The 21,093-nt window shown below is 40.8% G+C and overlaps 1 protein-coding gene across 1 annotated transcript in view; it reads left to right on the top strand.

Moving 5' to 3' along the window:
- MAP3K9 (mitogen-activated protein kinase kinase kinase 9) overlaps window positions 1-21,093 on the top strand; it is a 185,744-nt gene that overhangs the window by 150,062 nt on the left and 14,589 nt on the right. Inside the window, exons 5-8 of the mRNA XM_082275587.1 lie at window positions 2,304-2,479; window positions 10,065-10,305; window positions 10,526-10,648; window positions 14,861-15,014. Coding sequence (XP_082131713.1) covers window positions 2,304-2,479; window positions 10,065-10,305; window positions 10,526-10,648; window positions 14,861-15,014 — 694 coding nt within the window. The remainder of the gene's footprint in view (window positions 1-2,303; window positions 2,480-10,064; window positions 10,306-10,525; window positions 10,649-14,860; window positions 15,015-21,093) is intronic.

The following is a 21,093-nucleotide window of genomic DNA, read 5'->3' as shown; positions in this document are numbered from 1 at the left end:
TTTGATCCTGGCTTTTCTGTTTCCCCCCTTCTTCCAGCAACCCCAAACCATCTGCTGATAGTACACAGGCTAGGGGACAAGCTGCACATGCTCAGTTTGGTGTGTATTGCTAGAGTTTTTTCTTTTTTCTTGGGAGAGTGCATGTGATCAGCACAGGGCTAATCAACACTGTCCAGACAGAGGGTCAGGGGTCCTTCAGCTTTATAGGACAATCACAAGAGAATAAAAACACCTCCTACATGCTTTAACCAGACACTAATTGAAGTCACAAAACTGCTTTAGCTGCTGATGAAAAAAAGGTATTTAGCAGTTTATATTCACTAAAACTATTGCATTTCCATGTTCTGTGTACTGTGGGAGACCAGATATAGTAAATGCAGGGTCCTGGGTTTAATAATGCTTTAAGTGTAAAATACACTAGTGAATTGCAAAACAATATAAAGAAAGGAGCTACTGCTTTAACATTTATGATTAAACCAGTGTGCCACAAAGCAATAATGTGCATCAAACCTATAAAAAGTCCAACAGTATATGGCCCAAAGGCCTAACGAGCCTTTCAGACACAATCCAATATGGTTGGTGGCTAAGGGTGGTGCATGCCTGGCTACTGAGTGGGTGGTTTGTGGTGGTGCCTCTTAGGCACCTTAAAAATATAAGTGCAATACATCTGTGTTTAAAACTTTGTCCTTTTTATTAAAAACTTGCTGCATTATGAGGGTTGTTCTCTTTGAATTCATGGTGTTGGGCAATATTGAGAGTGGATTAGCATTGGAGCAAATGAGGCAATGAGTCCATGAAATCCATCCCATATTGGATTGTGTCTGCAAGGCTCATTAGGCCTTTGGGGCCATTTACAGTTGGCGAGTGAGCATTTCACACTTAAGTGGTGGAAGCACTCTGGTTGGATGCATATGAAGAAATTACCACCCACTCTACAGCACAGGGTTTGTTTGTTTTTTCCTATTTTCAATTATGGACTTTTTATAATATTGATGCACATTATTGTCTTTATATTTTTTTGTGGTACAGTTACATTGACTTTACATAAGACTGTTCTACAAACTTCCCCTTTGTGCCAAAATTCAACAGGGAGAGTGAAAACCTTTACTAGTGGCTAGCAGGTATGCCCATCCAGAATCTCAAGTGCTGAGATCTCCCAAACAGAGTCAGAGTTTTAAAATAAATGTTAAATCTACTAAAAATACTAAATTATAATTTTTGGTTGGGCTGATGATTGAAGGGTCCAATAAACTAGATGGTTTTTAGAGCTTTTATAGGTTACCAATTAAAGTATAACTAAAGGCAGAACTTTTTTTTGTTTTGGTTAAAGTGGAGAGGAATTAGAACCCCTGTCATTTTTTTTTTTTTTGCTGTAACCCCTGTCAGTTTTTTTTGCTGTCTGTGCCGCTGTTAGTGAGATTAAGTCTCCATTCACACTGGTACGACTTGTCAGGCGACTTGGTCAGCCTGACACGTCACGCACCGTCGCGTCCCATAGTGTAGTACAGGACCGGTTCTAAAAGGAGCGACACAAGTCGCTCCGACTTAGAAAAAGGGTCCTGTACTACTTCGGAGGCGACCTGAAGCGACTTGGATAGACATTCATTTTATGAAGTCCGTGCAAGTCGCGCCGAAGTCGCGCTGCACACGACTTCACAGGCCGCCCCCTAAGTCGGAGCAACGTAGTGTGAACTGAGACTCACCCTCTTGATCTGTCCTGTTTACTGTTATCATTGAAAGTGAAAGTAAAAGAATATCCCAAATTTTGGGTTGTCCCTAGAAAAGCAATAGAGGGGTCTTCCAATGGGGACGCTATTTCTGCTGACCTGGGGGTCCCCAAGGAATTCCCTTAATTTGCAGGGATTTCCTCTCACTTTCTGTTTGGCTATGGGCCAGGAAGTGAAGGGAAATCTCCGCAATGGGACACAGATGGCGAAAAATAAATCTGACAGGTTATAACCCTCCCTTGCTCTTTCCAAAATAAAAATAAAAGTTTTGCCTATAGTTCTACTGTAAGGTGATGATGGAAATATACTTAAAAACCATAACGTTTTCATACAGTTTCTAAACCCAACAATTGGCCTAGTGCATGCCTCTGTTGGCTTCCTTTTTATCCTATAATGACTGATAAGGGGTTACTGTCATGAAGTTGTAATATATGTTGGTTATTAAAATAAATGCTACTGTTAGATATATATTTATATTTTTTATCTTTAGTATCGGATATAATTCATGATTGGTACAGTTTTTATATCACCAATTCTACCAGCTGAACATCTTTTTTTTTTTTTCTTTTTTCTTAGATTGTTGGAATGCTGACCCCCACTGTCGCCCTTCATTTACCAACATCCTTTTCCAGCTAACCACTATAGAGGAATCTGGCTTCTTTGAGATGCCCAAAGACTCATTCCATTCTTTGCAGGAGGACTGGAAGCAGGAGATCCAGGAAATGTTTGACCAGCTCAGGGCCAAAGAAAAGGTCTATTCCCTAAATTTTACACTTATAACCCATAGTCATCCTATTCCCTAACTTATATGGAAAGTGAATATAACTGATTTGATTGTAGCTCTTTGTATCCTGTACACATTTGTTTCAAAATTTTAGTTCATATCCCTAACGTGATAGTTTGGCAATTTAAAGCAGTTTTAAAGGCAATTTATTTTTTAATTTAAAAATTAAACATGTTGTACTCACCTGCTCAGTGCAATGATATGGCTCAAAGCAGCCTCGAACCTCTTCCTCTAGCGTTCCCCGCTGGAGATTTTGCTCTTCTGTGTCTGCTCCCATAGCATTTGCTTGCTATGGGGGCAGACATGCAGGCTCTATCCCAAGCTGGGCTTTGTGCGTCCATTGTGCGTCCATCCCTGCTCTCTGCTTACAGGATTGCTGCTGCTGCTGCTCTCAACCAAGCTTTTGAGAGTGGGGAAAGATGTCAAAATACCAGCAGATGGGGGCACAATAATGGATCGATACAGGACCTTACATATACCCAGTGAAGTGAGGGGTCTCGGGGGATACACAAAGACAAAACAAATCCTCCTACATAAGTGTACCTGTTTATCTACAATCTTCTTTTCTCTACATCCCTTAAAACTCCACAATTTTACAGCAAGCGGGGGGCGGAGAGCTGAAGTTACACACTGCAGAGCTTAATGAGGAGAGCTGATTGGAGGGAAGGGACACACTCCCTTCGCGTAGGAACATAGCCAAGGCTGTCAATCAGCTGGCAATCCAGAAATGCCACTTAGTATTTTTATTTGAGACAAGTACACATTATAGAGGAATATTCTTTGCTCATATTTTATCTCTGAGGTTTACAACCACTTTAAAGGGACGCTGTTACTTTAAATTTGTGTTACACATATGTATGTATTGCAAAGATCACATAATCATAATTACATGTCCGTTTTAAAATTTTAACTTTTAGTTATCATGCCATACCATCAGGGAGGCGTGTGATTGGACCCAAATGTATTCTGCAGCAGAACAACAATCCCAAACATGTATATATATATCACTAATTGTACTAAATTATTAGACGATGTTGTAATCCTCTGCGCTTAGGAAATACGGGTAACACAAACCACCTGACAAGATAACACAAATTGCTGCTACTTAAATGAGTAAAATATAAAAGATAAAATTCATCCAAAAAAAAACTGGCTCTTTCACTAGAATTTCAGTAGCGCAGGGATGGTGATAACCTCTTACCATATAAATAAAATGATACAAATATACCAAATATATGAATCAGATTTGAATTAATCCCAAACATGCAGCCAATGTAATTAAAAACCATCTTCATTGTAAAGAAGAATGAGTCCTGGAAGTGATGGTTTGGCTCCCTCATCTCAACATTGAGTCTGTCTGGGATTACACAAAGAGCCAGAAGGATTTGAGGCAGCCTACATCAAGGGAAGATCCGTGGTTAGTTCTCCAAGATGTTTTGAAAAACCTCCTGCCTAATTCCTTCAAAAACTGTGTGCAAGTGTACATAGCCGAATTGAAGAATTGATCCTGTTTTGAAGGCAAAGGGTCGTCACACCAAATGTTGATTTGATTTGGATTTCTCTTCTGTTCATTTACTTTCCATTTTGTGAATTGATAAAAACAAACGTATAAGACTGCTATTACTATTTTACACCTGCCTAAAACTTTTGCACAGCGTTGTCCCCAAAATGTAAAAATACAAATGGTGTAAAATGTGCAATTGTAATATATATCTTAATTGTACAGTACTGGCAACATATTCATACACCATGGGTTTTAGGCATACGCCTTCAGATGATTGGACACTGGCAAGCTTTTGAGGACACGCCTCCCCAAAAACCCTTCTGCACTCCACGAATCTTCAGTGTCTTGCTAGTGTCTGAAGTTGATGGACCTCTTTTCCTTCAAGGAGAAATCACTGCACTAGTTTTTTACCATTTTCTTCAAATTCATCTATCAAATTAACCCTTTACTGTCTTCTAATGCCTGCACAAGAAGCAGTGTCTGGATCGGTGCAACCTATGTAAAATCTTGGTAGCTATAACCATACCTCACACTATGGGGGGGGGGGGGGGGTATTGTAATTTTGCTTCAAGTACTGGATTCTATATGGGCACTTACCTTGCTCTTGCATTGAGTCAGCGTTAGGGTGCTATATAGGTTCAGGGCCATGGTCCATTACTATGGAATTCAGAACCCCCTTCAGGGGTATGTCCACTGTAATGGATGGAGCCTAGACTTTATATACAATACAGCATTGTGGACAGGTGAGACTGTGTATCACAATGAGTCACCCTGTATCTTTGACCGTTACTGTTAAAAGTAAGCTGTGTTTAGAATATACCGGTATTCATTTCACAGTGCAAATTTTTCAAACTTGGTGCTAAAATTTAAACCGCTCAGGTGGTTGACCAGGTGTCAAATCACTCCACTGGTCACACACTTTAATGCCACTTCTGCCCCGTATAAGGTACTTGGGCACTATCTCCCGCCCTTTTGCCATGAAGGAAGGGGCCTAGCTGACAAAAGCAGAATTTTCTGCATCTATGTAACAATTCTTTGGAAAGACTTCTGCCTTAATACAGCCATCTTTGTCTAGGACTCAGAAACACACTGTCTTTTCTCATATTCCAATTTCTAAGCTGTATGACAATATGCTGGTCCTAGAGCATGCAGACAAAAACTTGAATGAAAAGGATATTGAGGCAGTATTGGAAGAAGCTGCAGAAGATTTTTCTTCCCCAGACTGCCGTTATGTTGAAGGGGGAGCTTCATGCAACATGATTGCTAATGCTGAAAAACTGATTTCCTGTATCCGCAAAAGCCTTGGCTTTGTGCAAACAGATTCTTCTCTATCTTGCCATGCTTTTTTGGCTGCAAAGAGACCTGCAAACTACTGTAAAGCAGCTGTCCCCAACCTTTTTGGCACCAGAAACCTGTTTCATGGCAGACAATTTTCCCAGGGACTGGGGGGTGGTTTGTTGGTGGACGGGTCAGGAATGGGATACCACAACCCCCTTTACAGCACAGTCCCTCCTTTTATATCAGTGTCCTTAGTTCCCCTAACATTTCCACCCCTGTTTACATTACAGTGACCCTTTACATCACAGTGCCCCTTTACATTAATGGAAAGGGGACTGCTCTGTAAAGGGGGCACTGTAATGTAAAGGGGGTGTGATGTAAAGGGGGCACTGTAATGTAGAGGGGGGCTGTGATGTAAAGGGCCACTGTATTGATTATTGTGCCCCTTTAGAGTGCAGACCCCTTTATATTATCGTGCTCCTAGCAATCACAGCCTCCTCCATCACAGTGCCCCTACAGTCTGACAGTCAGATGACTGATCACTGTACTGGCCCACTGGGACCATGTGAGCGATGTAACCAATAACAGCTTCCTTTCAAGCCATCCATTGTATACAATTGATTCAAATGTGTAGTGCGCTAATTCTGTGAAACTTATAAACATAAATATGTAAACAATAGTGACACCAATATCATAAATAAATAGGATGAGATCTAAAACATAAAAGTCCATAAAGTTCATAAAAGGTCCATATATGCAACAGTTCACATAAGTCCTTGAATGAAGAGATCCCAATACCAAACAAGTGATTTCAATGAAAACAAATGAGGGAAAGGTGTTTCAAGGTGCTTGTTTAAAGTGCAGGTATTCCCCTTACCAGACGGGTGAAAAATAAGGTGCAATATATCTCCAAACGAAAAGATGCGTGCAGTGATATAGATAGCCCAGCTCTACCCACCTTGTGGCCGGTTTGAGAGTAGATAAGACTCTTACCAGATGACATAAAAGTTAAGGTGTATGGATAACTTCTGGATATCTTTCAGCCCAATTGTAATGACAGTCCCCCAAGCTTGCGGCTCCCTGTTGTCCCTTGGAAGTGAAACTTCATCCAGGTGTTCACAGGTGATTTCCCAAAAATAAACAAGGGGGGGCTAATAGTGCATTATCCTTATAACTTTTATTGCTGATAATCAAAGATGCATTTACAGTTAAGACGATAAAATAAGCTTGCTGGAACCCTGTAGATCCGTGGCCGCCTGCAGTGTGGACCGCGGATGTAGTTAGTGACGGCGCGCCTCCTCTCTGACGCGTTTCCTCCGAGCGGACTTCTACTGAGACAGGTGATCAGCTGTGGCCAATCACAGCTTACCACAAAAAAACAAACTGAATCGATTTCATTCAGTAAAATGCTTGCATATAGCAATGAAATGCATTTGTGTATGCAAACGTGTAGAAAAAAAAATACTGATCACTTCTCCAGAGTAGTACAATGTTACTATGGTAACCTTATATTGCTCTAGTCAAAATGTGTTAAAAAAATCTAAATAAAAAATATGTATATGTTTTTTTTTTTGTACTCTCCCCAGTCAGTTTTCCTGATCACCGCCATACTCATTATATGATGACACTGTACTGCAATGGTGACAATATGTTAAAAAAAAAATGCATTTTGGCCTAAATTAATGAAGAAAAATAATTTATTTGCAAACTTTTTTAACCGAAACAATGAAAATCGTGTTTTGTTTTTTCAAAATTTTCTGTCTTTTTTTTATTAGGAAAAAATAAAAAACCCTGTGGTGATTAAATACCACCAAAAGAAAGCTCTATTTGTGTGAACAAATTTATAAAAATTTAGTTTGGGTATAGTGTTGCATGAACGTGCAGTTGTCATTCAAAGTGCGACAGCACTGAAAGCTGAAAATTGGTCTGGGCAGGAAGGAGATAAAAGTGCCTGGTATTGAAGATATCACTGGAAGAAAGGTTTTACTTTAACAAAGGAACATTCCAAAAACCTCTTCCCCAGGAGTCTCTAACTCCTTAAAACGTAGACCACCTGTCTGCTCTACCCAGGTTTCAACTTCAAACTCAAAGTCTTAAGTTCAGCCCATCCTTTGGCACAAGGCTTTGCCCACAAAATCCACAAAACCGTCCCTAAAGCCTTCATGAATGAAGGGGTCCCTCACTTCTAATAGTTGGGGGTGCTTGTTACGCTTTGGCTCCCTGAGTCACAGAGCAGTGAGTTTAGTCAGTTTCAAGAAGGCAAAAAATATAGTTCAAAACTCTGCCCCCACCTGCTTTCCTTTTTCAAATCAACCAAAGACTGACTGTCCCAAGATATACAAAAGGCCCTGAATTAACTCCTGTCACAGGGATTTGTTGTACCTCCACACGACTGGTTCAATGGTTTCTGCTCAAACCTTTTTACGGTACCGAAGCTCATTGGGCATAGTCAGTCCATTTTTAACCTAAAATCCCTTAACAGATTTCTTCAGACTCCCAAATTCCGTATAGAATCTACAAGGTCAGTAACTACCTCTCTGGAAAAAGGGGAATAGCTGACATCAGTGGATATCCTATTTGCATGTTCACATTTAACCATCTCATCAGTGTTATTGCAAGTGCGCTTGCAGTGTTAAAAATCACTTCAGTTTATCTCTCTGCCTTGTGGCCTATACTATGCTCCCAGATTGTTTAGAAAAGTCTTAGCACCTTTGCTGGCTCTACTCCGAACCCAGGGCAGTTGAGGCATGGACTATGTAGATGACCTCCTTCTGAAGGACTTCTCTCGCTGTCAACTGTCAGAAAATGTCCATATTTGAGTCTGTTCCTAGACACATTCCAAGCAAAAGTCTTTCTTCCAGAAATCGAGATTATTTCTCTAAAAGCTCATTCTTTGTTGGTTTAGAAAAAGCAGGTTCTATCCCTCAAATTACCTGTGCTCCTATCGAGCAAGAACTTTTTTATATTGGTGGATCACTACCCCATCCTTAACAGCAGGGAATTCCTTCCTCCCCTGTCAATGTCCTTACAACAGACAAAAGTCTATCAGGCTGGGGAGGAGTGTTAAAATTGAGTACCAAGGACATGGTCACACTAGAGAAAAATCAAGCTCCCCATCAACATTCTGGAGCTCATAGCAGTTAGGTTATCCCTGCAATACTGGATCCCTCTTCTGAAACTGGGTGCAGTCAGACAATACCACCACGGTGGGATATATCAACCATCAAGGGGGCACAATGTGCCTGGCTGACTTGAAGAAAGCAAACCATATTCTTGGACAGTAACTCACGATTCAGCGATTTCTGAATATCCTCATCCCAGGATAGGACACATGGCAGGTGTATTATCTCAGCCACCACCGCTCAGACCAAGGGGAATGGTCACCTAATCCAGATGTGTTCAATCTGATATGCTAAAAATAGGAGATTCCAAATGTGGACATCCTAGCCTCCAGATTTAACAAACTACCTCTGTTTTTATCCAGAACCAGGGAACCTCTAGCCTTGGCCTCAGATGCCCTAATAATCCTCTGGTCTTAGTTTGGGCTAATATATGCCTTCCCTCCAGTTTGAGTTCTACCTCGCCTGCTCCACAAAAAAAACCCAAAAGCAAAGCAATGGTTTTAATTGCACCACATGTGACTAGAAGAACCTGGTGCATGTTCTCATGCTCAGATTTTTAGAAGACTTCATCAGACGGCGGAGATGGAGATTAAGCAATGTGTCCTCAATCGCCTTTCTCTGTCTCAAAGGTGAGACATTGGCGTTCTGTTTAAAACACTAATATTTCACCATAGCCCCCAATAGGGCTGCTAAAAAAAAAGTTAATAAAAAATAAAGTTGTAAAAATAGTTGAATAAAAAAATAAAAATAAAAAAACTGATGACTCTATCCACTACCCTACTGATTCCATCCTCTGCCCTACTGACTGGCTCCATCCACTGCCCTACTGACAGTGGGCAGTCACTGACTGAAGTTTTCTTTACTATTTAGTTAGGCCTTGCTAGTTAATTTCTTTTTTTTAAAAAAAAGTGCCGAACGCTGGTGATCTTTGATCTTTCATGTTATTCATGTAGATCTCCACCACTCAAAGGTTGCCTACCCCTGTAATAGAGTGTACCTCAAAGCTACTGCTTCCATCAGAAAACACATTCCCTGTTTGACTCTCCTTGGGACCTCCCAAGGGGCACCCTGCTTTAAAATCCCCCATTGCAAGAGCTTATGCTCTTAAGAAAAAACCTCCTCCGGCATTATTATGCACCCATTCATCCAGATTGGTGGGAATTTCCTGGGCGATTAGGCACAAAGCCTTCATAACCCAACTATGTAAAGCCACCACCTGGTCTTCTGTTCCTACTTTCTCAAGGTTTTTTGAGAAGAATGTCCAATCTGTGGTTGAATCTTTTGACCCATGTTGGCACAGTTCTGTTTGCTTTTTGCTGTCCACCCGTTGTATTTATTTCTTGGGAACATCCCATGGTGCCTGCACTCTGTACTGTACAATCAAGATAATACATTTTTTCTTACCTGTAAATTCTATATCATGACGCAGTCTGCCCTCCCTTCCTTTCCTTGGTTTACTTTGCATTGCTTACTACAAAACTAAGGATTCACAGAGAGTTAGAGATATCGGTGAGGTGCCTGTACTCTTAAAATATGGATTTTACAGGCAAGTCCATTCTTTTTTTTTTTCTTTTAATATACCCATATGGTAATTAAATAATGGATGTGGGGTTAAGATAGGAGAGTGACAATTATCCCTTTCAACACAGGAGTTGCGTAGCTGGGAGGAGGAGTTGTCCAGGGCAGCTCTGGAACAGAAGAACCATGAGGAACTTCTGCGCAGGAGGGAGCAAGAGTTGGCAGAACGAGAGATAGACATCTTGGAACGCGAACTAAACATCATCATTCACCAGCTCTGTCAAGAGAAGCCAAAGGTGAAGAAACGCAAAGGAAAATTCAAGAAGAGTCGACTTAAGCTAAAAGACGGCAACATCATCAGTCTGCCATCAGGTAGCTCATTTTTGTTTGAATTGATACCTTCATACATGAGAGCTACAGTATCACGTAATAATACCTGCCTTGGGTATACAAGGCTCCTGCTGACACACAGGCTTGGCTGAAATGTCACATGAAGCACTGTTTGCTGATGGCTGCATCCCTGCTTTTACACACATGAGCAAGATTTAACTTTGTTGATGGTCATTTCTCCTGTTTCTGATGTGCTTTACAGATTTCCAACACAAGTTCACAGTACAGGCTTCCCCTACCATGGACAAAAGGAAGAGCTTAATCAGCACCAAGTTCAGCCCTCCTGCAAGTCCCACTATTATCCCACGGCTTCGAGCCATTCAGTGTAAGTACCCTTACAAAAAAGCATTTGAAGTATACATTGTTGAAGTCTTAGTCCTGGCTATACACATTGTATGCTGCCTCCACTCAGCTGAGGATTAAAAAAAAAAAACGCAGCCCAGTTTCACTCTAGAACAGCAGGTCAATGGTTGGGTAAGGAGCGAGTTTGTACATCAAATTCTCCTGTTCTTATCTTACAGAGGAGCTCCAGTCTGTTAAAAAAAAAAAAAAAAATTAAAAGTCTGCAGCTACAAACACTGTAACTGCTGACTTTTAATATAAGGACACCTACCTGTCCAGGGATCCGGCTATATGTGCACCACGTACCGATACGCCAATATGCTTCGGGAGCAGATGCCGACATTCTAAGTAAGGAAAACCACCTTCAGGCTTCACAGCTGGTTTCCTACTGCGCATGCATGAGTAACTCTGTGCTTTCTGAATAATCCGCCATCTTCTGGGACCTGTGTATGTCCCAGAAGACAACAGGGGGGAGGGAGGGGCTGGAAATGTCAGATTGCATATCAACGATGTTACCTGCAAATGGGATGGGGTACCTATCAAAACCAGGTACCCCCCCCCTCCCCCAAAAAAGTGCCTAATGTGGCAGTGGAGTGGGGGAGGGTGCAAACAAGCGAAGATTTCCCTTTTGGGTGGAGCTCTGCTTTAAGCATCCCATCTAGAATCTTTGCTCCTGCATTCTTCCGCAGTGTCGTTTTTCTTTCCATAGTTTAGTATTTTGGAAGTTGGGATTTTCAAAAAGGCATCGTAAATGTGAAGGGGGGAATGAACTCTTTAACATCTAAAATATATGGTGTGATAGGACAATCAGGGGGTTAAAGCATATCAAACTGTTGTGACCTCCTCACTTCTACACCGATGTAAATTAGCCCACCAACCCCTGATATTGCCATGGCCCTCCTTTCCCTATTGTGAGCCCAGAGACACTATAGCCATTTGGAGAGGTGGGGTAACTGCTTTGACTGAATCTGGAGTACCTTCATGGTAATAGCTTCATAAATCTGTCTCCAAGAGGACATTATAATGTATTTTTTTCTTTCTTCTGTTCCACATAGGCACTGCTAAGTAAACAGAAAAAAAATAATGTTTTTGTGTTGCTAATATGAATACATTAATAAGAAATAAAGCAGATAAATGCTGTGGTTTCTGCAGGCAGTATTCTGGTGTCTGTGCAGGAGGCAGTAAAACAGGGACCTCCTGGTTCTAAACACATAGAGAAGCCAGCATGGGACATATTTGGACTTTCGAGAGAGGATACCGGGCATATAGGGAGTTGTAGGTCTGTGGAAACAGAAAAGACAATAGTAGTGTATACTAGGATTTGTGGTTGTACATTGTACAAATACAGAAAAATGACCAGCTTCAGAAGTAAATCCAAACTTAGAAGCTTCAGATAATTATCAGTGCTTTCTCTATCTTTAGGCATCCCTAATCATCATTTTTTCTATTCTGTCTCCTATGGGACAAAATACATGTGGTAGTTTGTTCCATGTTACTGAGTGTTTTATATAAGTTTTTTATAAGTCCAGTTATGGAGTCCAACCTGCTCTCCCTCCCCTCCCATGGCTGATCTGACAACAGCTGGGAAAAGGAACGGCTGCTTCATAACTGCAGCTTGTCTCGGCACTTTCCACAAACAAGCAAAGACAAGAGGAGTGTAAAGGGAGGGCCTGTATATCAGCCTCTGCTGGTGGCATGTGGCACCTTCCCTGGGATAACCAAGGATCATATTGGTGAGCATTTCCACTGTTTAATCAGGACTGTTCCACTGTTTAATGGGAGTCCATGGCAGTATTTTGGTGGCAGAACCCATTGGGAGCCTATTATAACGCTGCAGTGCTGGAAAAAGGTTTCTCATTACTTTGTTTCCTGGTGACAATAGCCAAAGGACAAATAAAGAGGGGGAATCTCTTATGTGGAGACATTGCTATAAAAAGCAGTGATTAAAGTTGTTCCCCACTCTATCCAACACATTTTTATGAAGACAGAAAATCGGACCCACTTGCTTATAGCAGTATATTTAGGTTCCCAGGAAAAGCAATAATTAGAATTATAATAATGTCCCGCTTGCCCTTTGGTAATCTAGTACAGCTATTTTCAGATATGCTTTCTGTTAGGGGATGCCTGGCTTTCAGCAGAAAAAAACACTCCCAGGCTTTCTAAATGGCTGGTCCAGTTGCCATTACAAATGCTGTAACCTTTTGAAAGCTTGTTTTGGCATCATTGCTAAGCTTTTCATCGTCCCCTTTTAAGGTCTTATGTGGATTCTGTCATCCCTAGACAGTTCTGTGCTGTAACTATATCTTTTTACATCAGGTAAGATAAATCATTTTATTTACAGAATGAAGTGTACATGGAGAGTGTTTAAAGTGTTAAGGGAGGCAAGCTATAATGACAGGAAAGTGAAAAGGAACTGATCTTGATCAAGTCCCCCTTATCTCTGCTAATAAGGAATTATGTGAAATCCCACATTAACCTCCCACGGATAGTGATATTGCTGGTTTAGAGGATGCAGTAACGATGTTGGTAAATTGAATTTCACATTGATGGTAATCATAATGGCTGTTTGTAAGTCTCTCTTGTTCATTATGGATACACAAGCAAGAAATGGTGCATTAGGTATTGGCCCTGACTATAAATAAGTTAGAGATGTACAAAGACCACCACTGTATCTTTTGTTAGTTAACCTGTGCTTGCCCATTCAACATCAGAACTCATGCTGTAACTAAACTCAAAACAAAAATGTGTTTTGGGTTGCATGTACTTTAAGTCCCCGCTCACACTGGGGCGACCTGTGAGGCGACCTGGTTGCCTCACAGGTCGCCGTAGGTCGCCTTCCATAGGGAAGCTGCGGACCCGTTCTAATAGGAGCGACACAAGACGCTCCGACTTAGAAAAAGGGTCCGGAGCTTCTTTGGGGCGACCAGGAGCGACCGTCATAGACTTCAATGTTATGAAGTCCGTGCCGGCCGCTCCGAGGTCGCGGCGCGCTGCTTGCACCGCGACCTCGGAGGTCGCCCCGGGAAGTCGGATCGCCCCAGTGTGAACGGGGCCTAAAAGTGATGCTAATTTATTTATTTTTTTACATCAATTGTTTGAAAATATAACGTATACCATGGCTCTTGTTTTTTTTTATTTTATTTTAAATTGTGTCAAAAAGTCTTGCCATTGTTTTTAGGCTTCTTTTTGTCCTGTGCATTCTCCCTATCTTGCATTGATGCACCTCACTGCTACTAGTGTAAAGCAAGCAGTGCCATTATTTCTGGTTATGTGTGCTCCTGTATGCGTACTACAATACCCATAGAGTCAAATGAGTTTGCAGGTAAATATGTAGTCTATATTGGGAGTGAGCAGGAAAGGGTTGCTACATTCACATACACAAGGGGAACAAACCTACAGAATGAACATAGCCACCCTAGAACTGGAAGTCTGAAAACACCAGATTTGAGAGCTGAAACAAAAGAAGAGAGCAATAGAAGGTACATTCTAGTTATATTTATATGTATTTTATATATTTTATAAAAATAAGAGTTTAGTGTCACTTTACCTTTTTAAAGGGGCATTAAGCCCAAAAGCAAAAATGTATTCTATTGCACCTCGCATTGTTTTTCAGAGAGGTAGTAGAGACTGGCTGCAGAACTACAAACCTACCTTGGTTGTAGACAAGTGGGTAAAGCTGACATTTGTTTTTTTTTTTTTGGGAAGGGGGGGATACAGCACTATACATACACTATAAAAAAAATTCCCTTAATGCCATCTTCATCCATCTTCATAGGCATCGGGCATTTTCCTGAGCGTCTGTCTTCTTTTGCTGTTATGGGTTCACAGCTACCACCGCTAGCATGAAGAGCTGTGCCACTTGATTTTTCAGTCTAGTTTTGTTGAAGGAGCAGGTTGGGGAATTTTAACAAGACTGTACCTCAACATCAATCAGAATACAATAGCTAGCACTGCAGATCCATCCATCTATACTGTTTAGAATGTAGTGATTTCCTTCATTCTTCCCACAGAGCTGAAATCCTAATGTGTATGGCCAGCCTAACAGGATCCAATTGTTAAAGAAAGAGCATGCTTTTATAAATCTATATTGACACCTAATGAAGTTAATGCTGTGCCAAAAAACTCGGTGAAATAGCATAATAATGTATTTGTATGGAGGTTCTCTAAATCCTGATTTATCTTTATCTCATTTTAGTAACGCCAGGTGACTCCAATAAGACCAGAAACTGGAGCACCAGTGGCCAGAAAGATGAAAGTGAAGATGATGAGAAGAAGGACACAAAGAAGAAAGTTCGCTCATGGGGGCAAACCAGTTTGTGTAGTAAAGACTCTGGTTCTGGTGAGGATAGGTAAGTGGTAAAGATGTTGGGGGGGGGGGGGTGCAGGATATATTTTCCCTCTGCTGGAAACCCCAATTTCAAAGTTGGGACCCTGTGTAAAATCTACATGAAAACAGAATGTAATGATTTGCTAATCTCATAAACCCATATTGTATTCACAATAGAAAACATATCAAATGTTTAGGCTCCATTCACACTAGTACAACTTGGACACTAAAGTCACATGGCAAGATGCACCCCATGTTTTTCCAATAACAACGATTCAAATATATGTGATTTTTAGGTCGCAGTGACTTTAAAAAGGTTCCTGTGCTACTTTGATCTGACTTGAGTGCCTTAGAGTGCAATGTTAACCCTCAAAAGTCTCATGAAAGTTGCATCTAAATATTATACATGTGACTATTGTCCATCATCATTGGTCAAAGCCAAAGTCCCATCCAAGTCGTACCCATCCAAAGTTGCGTCAAAGTTGCATGACTTTGGAATTGAAGCATTAATCTAATTAAAATGTACAAATTTTTAGGAAAAAAAAAGATATGTTTGAAATTCATGGCAGCAACATGTCTCCATAAAGTTGGCACAGAGCCATGTTTACCACAGTGTAGCATCCCCTCTTCTCTTAAAAACACTCTGTAAACATCTGAGATCTGAGAATACCAGTTGTTGGAGTTTTGGGACAGGAATGCTGTCCCGTTCTTGCCTAATGTAGGATTCTGATTGCTAAACAGTCCTGGGTCTTTGTGGTATATTTTGTTTCAAGATAGATTCACCAAATATTTTGAATTGGTAAAAGGTCTGGACTGGAAGCAGGCAACTTAAGCACCCCCCAGCCTCTTGTACCAAAAAGCAATGCTATTTACATGGATGCAGTATGCAGTTTAGATTTGGCCTGCTGAAATATGCAAGGCCTTTCCTGAAAGACATTGTCTGGATAAGAGCATATGCTGCTCTTAAACCTGGATATATCTTTCAGCATTGGTAGAGCCTTTCCAGATGTATGAGCTGCCAATTCCACATGAACTAATGCACCCCCATACCATCAGAGATGCAGGCTTTAAAACTGAGTGCTGATAACAAGCTGAAATGCACCTCTACTCTAGTCTGGAGGATGTGGTGCCCATGGTTGCCATAAAGATTGTTAGAATTTAATTTGTCTGACCACAGAACAGTTTTCCACTTTGCAAGACCTTTTTAAATGAGCTTTGGCCCAGATAGGATGGCAGCGTTTCTGGAAAATGTGTAGATTTGCCTTCTCTTTTTAACTTTTGGATTTCACTGCGCACGGTAATCAGATAGTGGTTTTTGGAAGTATTCCTGAGCCCATGCAATGATGTCCGTCACAGAATTATGCCTGTTTTTAATGCAGTGCCATGGGAGGGCCTGAAGATAACGGGCATTCAATATTGCGGTTTGGCCTTGTGCGCAGAGATTAATCCAGATTTTCTGAATCTTTTGATATTATGTACTGTAGATGATGATATACCGTATTTATCGGCGTATAACACGCACTTTTTCCTCCTAAAAATGGAGGAAAAAGCAGCAGTGCGTGTTATACGCCGATATAAAAAAAAACGGCCAGGAAGCATTGCCGAGAGCAGAAGGGGCGGGCCGGGCCGAGGAGAAGGAAGGACGAGCTGTCATAAGAGCAGAAGGGGGCGGGCCGGGCCGAGGAGAAGGGAGAACGAGCGAGCGCAGTCATCGGAAGTCCCGCCTATGACAGATGTCACACGTCTCGGCAGAGGAGGCGGGACTTCCGATGACTGCGCTCGCTAGTTCTTCCTTCTCTTCGGCCCGGCCTGCCCCTTCTGCTCTCGGCGCTGCTTCCCGGCCTTTTTTAAAACAAATGAGGTCAGTTCCAATGTCGCTTGCGAGGCTGCATATTTGGACACTGCTGGTGGGCTGCATGTATGGACACTGCTGGTGGGCTGCATGTATGGACACTGCTGGTGGGCTGCATGTATGGACACTGCTGGTGGGCTGCATATATTGAGGCTAGATATATGGACACTGCTGGTGGGCTGCATATATAGACACTGCTGGTGGGCTGCATTTATGGACACTGCTGGTGGGCTGCATTTATGGACACTGCTGATGAGGCTGCATTCATGGGCACTGGTGAGATATCATTTGATTAAAAAAAAAAAAAAATGTTCTGAGTTCAAAGCTGTTTATTTTAAATTTAAGCTTTTTTCCTGAAATTTCTCTCCAAATTTTGGGGTGTGTGTTATACGCCGGCGCGTGTTATACGCCGATAAATACGGGTATTTAAAGTCTTTCGATTTTGAAATTGCTCAACAATTCTTAGGCGCAGATGTTCACAGATTGGTGAACCTCTGCCCATCTTTACTTCTGAGACACGTTGACACTCTAAGATGATTTTTTATACCCAACTATGTTACTGACCTGTTGCCAATTCACCCAATTAGTTGTAAAATGTTCTTCCAACTCCTCCTTGTTAGTGCCACTTACTTTGCCAACTTTTTGTTTCCCTGTCCCGACATTTTTAAGACGTGTTGCTGCCATAGATTTCAAAATTTTTATTTTTTTTTCTTTAATGGTACAATTTCTCAGTTTAAACATTTGATATATTTTCTATTGTGAATAAAAAATGGGTATATGAGATTTGCAAATCATAGCATTTTTTTGTATGTAGATTTTACACAGCGTCCCAACTTTTTTAGAACTGGGGTGGTATATATAACATTGCATTTAAACATTTAATACATGCACCAAGGACACAAGGCATTTGGTCTAGTATTCTTATCTTCTTATTAGAAGCTGAGAATCTGAGCATCCAAAATGGAGGCCAGATTCATCCAATGGCTACAGCACACCTCTCTGTGTCCCAACAGTGCAACTATACATGTGCAGTATTAGAAGGAGATTGCAGAGTTGGTTAGTAAGTTCCTTTTCTTAGAAGAGGTATACCTACCTACATACACACACTTTGCTGCAGGTGCTCTTTATCCACTTGACCTCTGGAAGATTTATCCCCCTTTATGACTAGGCCGTTTTTTGCAATACGACACTGCGTTACTTCAGCTGACAATTGCACAGTCATATGCGACGCTGTTCCCAGATAAAATTTATGTTCTTTCCCCCCCCCCCCCCCCCCAAAAATAGAGCTTTCTTTTGGTGGTATTTGATCACTTATGCAGTTTTTATTTTATGTGAGAAATAAAATATACAAAGTATATTCCCGCGCCAAATGGAGAAACCTATAATTTATAAGTAAATAATTGATAAATAAATATATGTGACATGCAGCTGCTGTAGTGAAAGTGCGAGTGCTCAAAATTGTGAAGTAATCAATCTATATATGATTACCTATAGCGCTTGCTTAAATAAATAGTATTAAAAATTCAAACTTATTAAAGTTCATATATAACCCCGTGATCTACTAAAAGTGATGAAATAAATAGGTACACTTCACATATACATATAAAAATAAATGAATACAATATTAAATAAATAAAATACATTTTGCAAGTTCATATATATAATGCAGGAGGTGTAAAATACTCTCATAAAAATGTGCAGAAGTTCATATGCAAAAAAAGTTCATGTTTAAAATGACGTCACTTCTTGATAGCGAAAGTTCAAAGTAAATAAATAAATAAAGTGCACAGTGAATAGTGCTAGGTGCTTTTTTTATTTAATATTGTATTCATTTATTTTTATATGTATATGTGAAGTGTACCTATTTATTTCATCACTTTTAGTAGATCACGGGGTTATATATGCACTTTAATAAGTTTGAATCTAACAGTGTTAGGATTTTTAATACTATTTATTTATACAAGCGCTATAGGTAATCATATATAAATTGATTACTTCACAATTTAGAGTTTTTATTTTATGTACTACAAACAAAAAAAGACTGATCATTTTAAAAAAAATTTATATACAGTGGGTACGGAAAGTATTCAGACCCCCTTAAATTTTTCACTCTTTGTTATATTGCAGCCATTTGCTAAAATCATTTAGGTTCATTCTTCTTCCTCATGAATGTACACACAGCACCCCATACTGACAGAAAAACACAGAATTGTTGACATTGTTGCAGATTTATTAAAAAAGAAAAACTGAAATATCACATGGTCCTAAGTATTCAGACCCTTTGCTGTGACACTCATATATTTAACTCAGGTGCTTTCCATTTCTTCTGATCATCCTTGAGATGGTTCTACACCTTCATTTGAGTCCAGCTGTGTTTGATTATACTGATTGGACTTGATTAGGAAAGCGACACACCTGTCTATATAAGACCTTCCAGATCACAATGCATGTCAGAGCAAATGAGAATCATGAGGTCAAAGGAACTGCCTGAAGAGCTCAGAGACAGAATTGTGGCAAGGCACAGATCTGGCCAAGGTTACAAAAAGATTTCTGCTGCACTTAAGGTTCCTAAGAGCACAGTGGCCTCCATAATCCTCAAATGGAAGACGTTTGGGATGACCAGAACCCTTCCTAGAGCTGGCCGTCCGGCCAAACTGAGCTATCGGGGGAGAAGAGCCTTGGTGAGAGAGGTAAAGAAGAACCCAAAGATCACTGTGGCTGAGCTCGAGAGATGCAGTCAGGAGATGGGAGAAAGTTGTAGAAAGTCAACCATCACTGCAGCCCTCCACCAGTCGGGGCTTTATGGCAGAGTGGCCGACGGAAGCCTCTCCTCAGTGTAAGACACATGAAAGCCCGCATGGAGTTTGCTAAAAAAACACCTGAAGGACTCCAAGATGGTGAGAAATAAGATTCTCTGGTCTGATGAGACCAAAATATAACTTTTTGGCCTTAATTCTAAGCGGTATGTGTGGAGAAAACCAGGCACTGCTCATCACCTGTCCAATACAGTCCCAACAGTGAAGCATGGTGGTGGCAGCATCATGCTGTGGGGGTGTTTTTCAGCTGCAGGGACAGAACGACTGGTTGCAATCGAGGGAAAGATGAATGCGGCCAAGTACAGGGATATCCTGGACAAAAACCTTCTCCAGAGTGCTCTGGACCTCAGACTGGGCCGAAGGTTTACCTTCCAACAAGACAATGACCCTAATCACACAGCTGAAATAATGAAGGAGTGGCTTCACAACAACTCCGTGACTCTTCTTGAATGGCCCAGCCAGAGCCCTGACTTAAATCCAATTGAGCATCTCTGGAGAGACCTAAAAATGGCTGTCCACCAACGTTTACCATCCAACCTGACAGAACTGGAGAGGATCTGCAAGGAGGAATGGCAGAGGATCCCCAAATCCAGGTGTGAAAGACTTGTTACATCTTTCCCAAAAAGACTCCTGGCTGTATTAGATCAAAAGGGGGCTTCTACTAAATACTGAGCAAAGGGTCTGAATACTTAGGACCATGTGATATTTCAGTTTTTCTTTTTTAATAAATCTGCAACAATGTCAACAATTCTGTGTTTTTCTGTCAGTATGGGGTGCTATGTGTACATTCATGAGGAAGAAGAATGAACTTAAATGATTTTAGCAAATGCCTGCAATATAACAAAGAGTGAAAAATTTAAGTGGGTTTCCGTACCCACTGTATATATATTTTTACTTTCTGCTATAAAACATATCCAATAAAAAAATGTAAAAAATCAAATTTCTGCATCAATCAAGGCCCAATATGTGTTATGCTACATATTTTTGGTAATAAAAATCTCAATAGGTGTATATTGATTGGTTTGCTCAAACCACAAACTATGGGATATATTTACAGAATTTGGATTTATTTCTTTTTTTGATTTCTTTTTTTATTTTTCACTGGTGAATGGTGGCAATCAGCAACTTACAGTGGGACTGAGATATTGCAGCAGACAGATCGGACACTGACAATTTTGACACTTTTTGGGGACCAGTGACTAGACTAATACAGTGATCAGTGCTAAAACATGCGCTGTAACTATAATAATGACACTGGCTGGGATGGGGTTAACATTAGGGGCAATCAAAAGGTTAACTGTGTGTCTATCCAGTGCTTGTGTACTCTGTGGGAGGTGCTTTTACTAGGGGAAGGCATTGATCCATGTTCCTGGTTTGCAGGAACACAGGATCAATACCTTCCTTACTGACAGAGCGGCGAAACTGCCTTTTTT

The sequence above is a fragment of the Pelophylax lessonae genome (genome assembly GCF_965119305.1).
Source record: "Pelophylax lessonae genome assembly, chromosome: 13".
NCBI classification, from domain to species: Eukaryota; Metazoa; Chordata; class Amphibia; order Anura; family Ranidae; genus Pelophylax; species Pelophylax lessonae.
The sequence above is the reverse complement of the archived record's forward strand: the minus strand, read 5'-3'. Positions and strand labels throughout refer to the sequence as shown.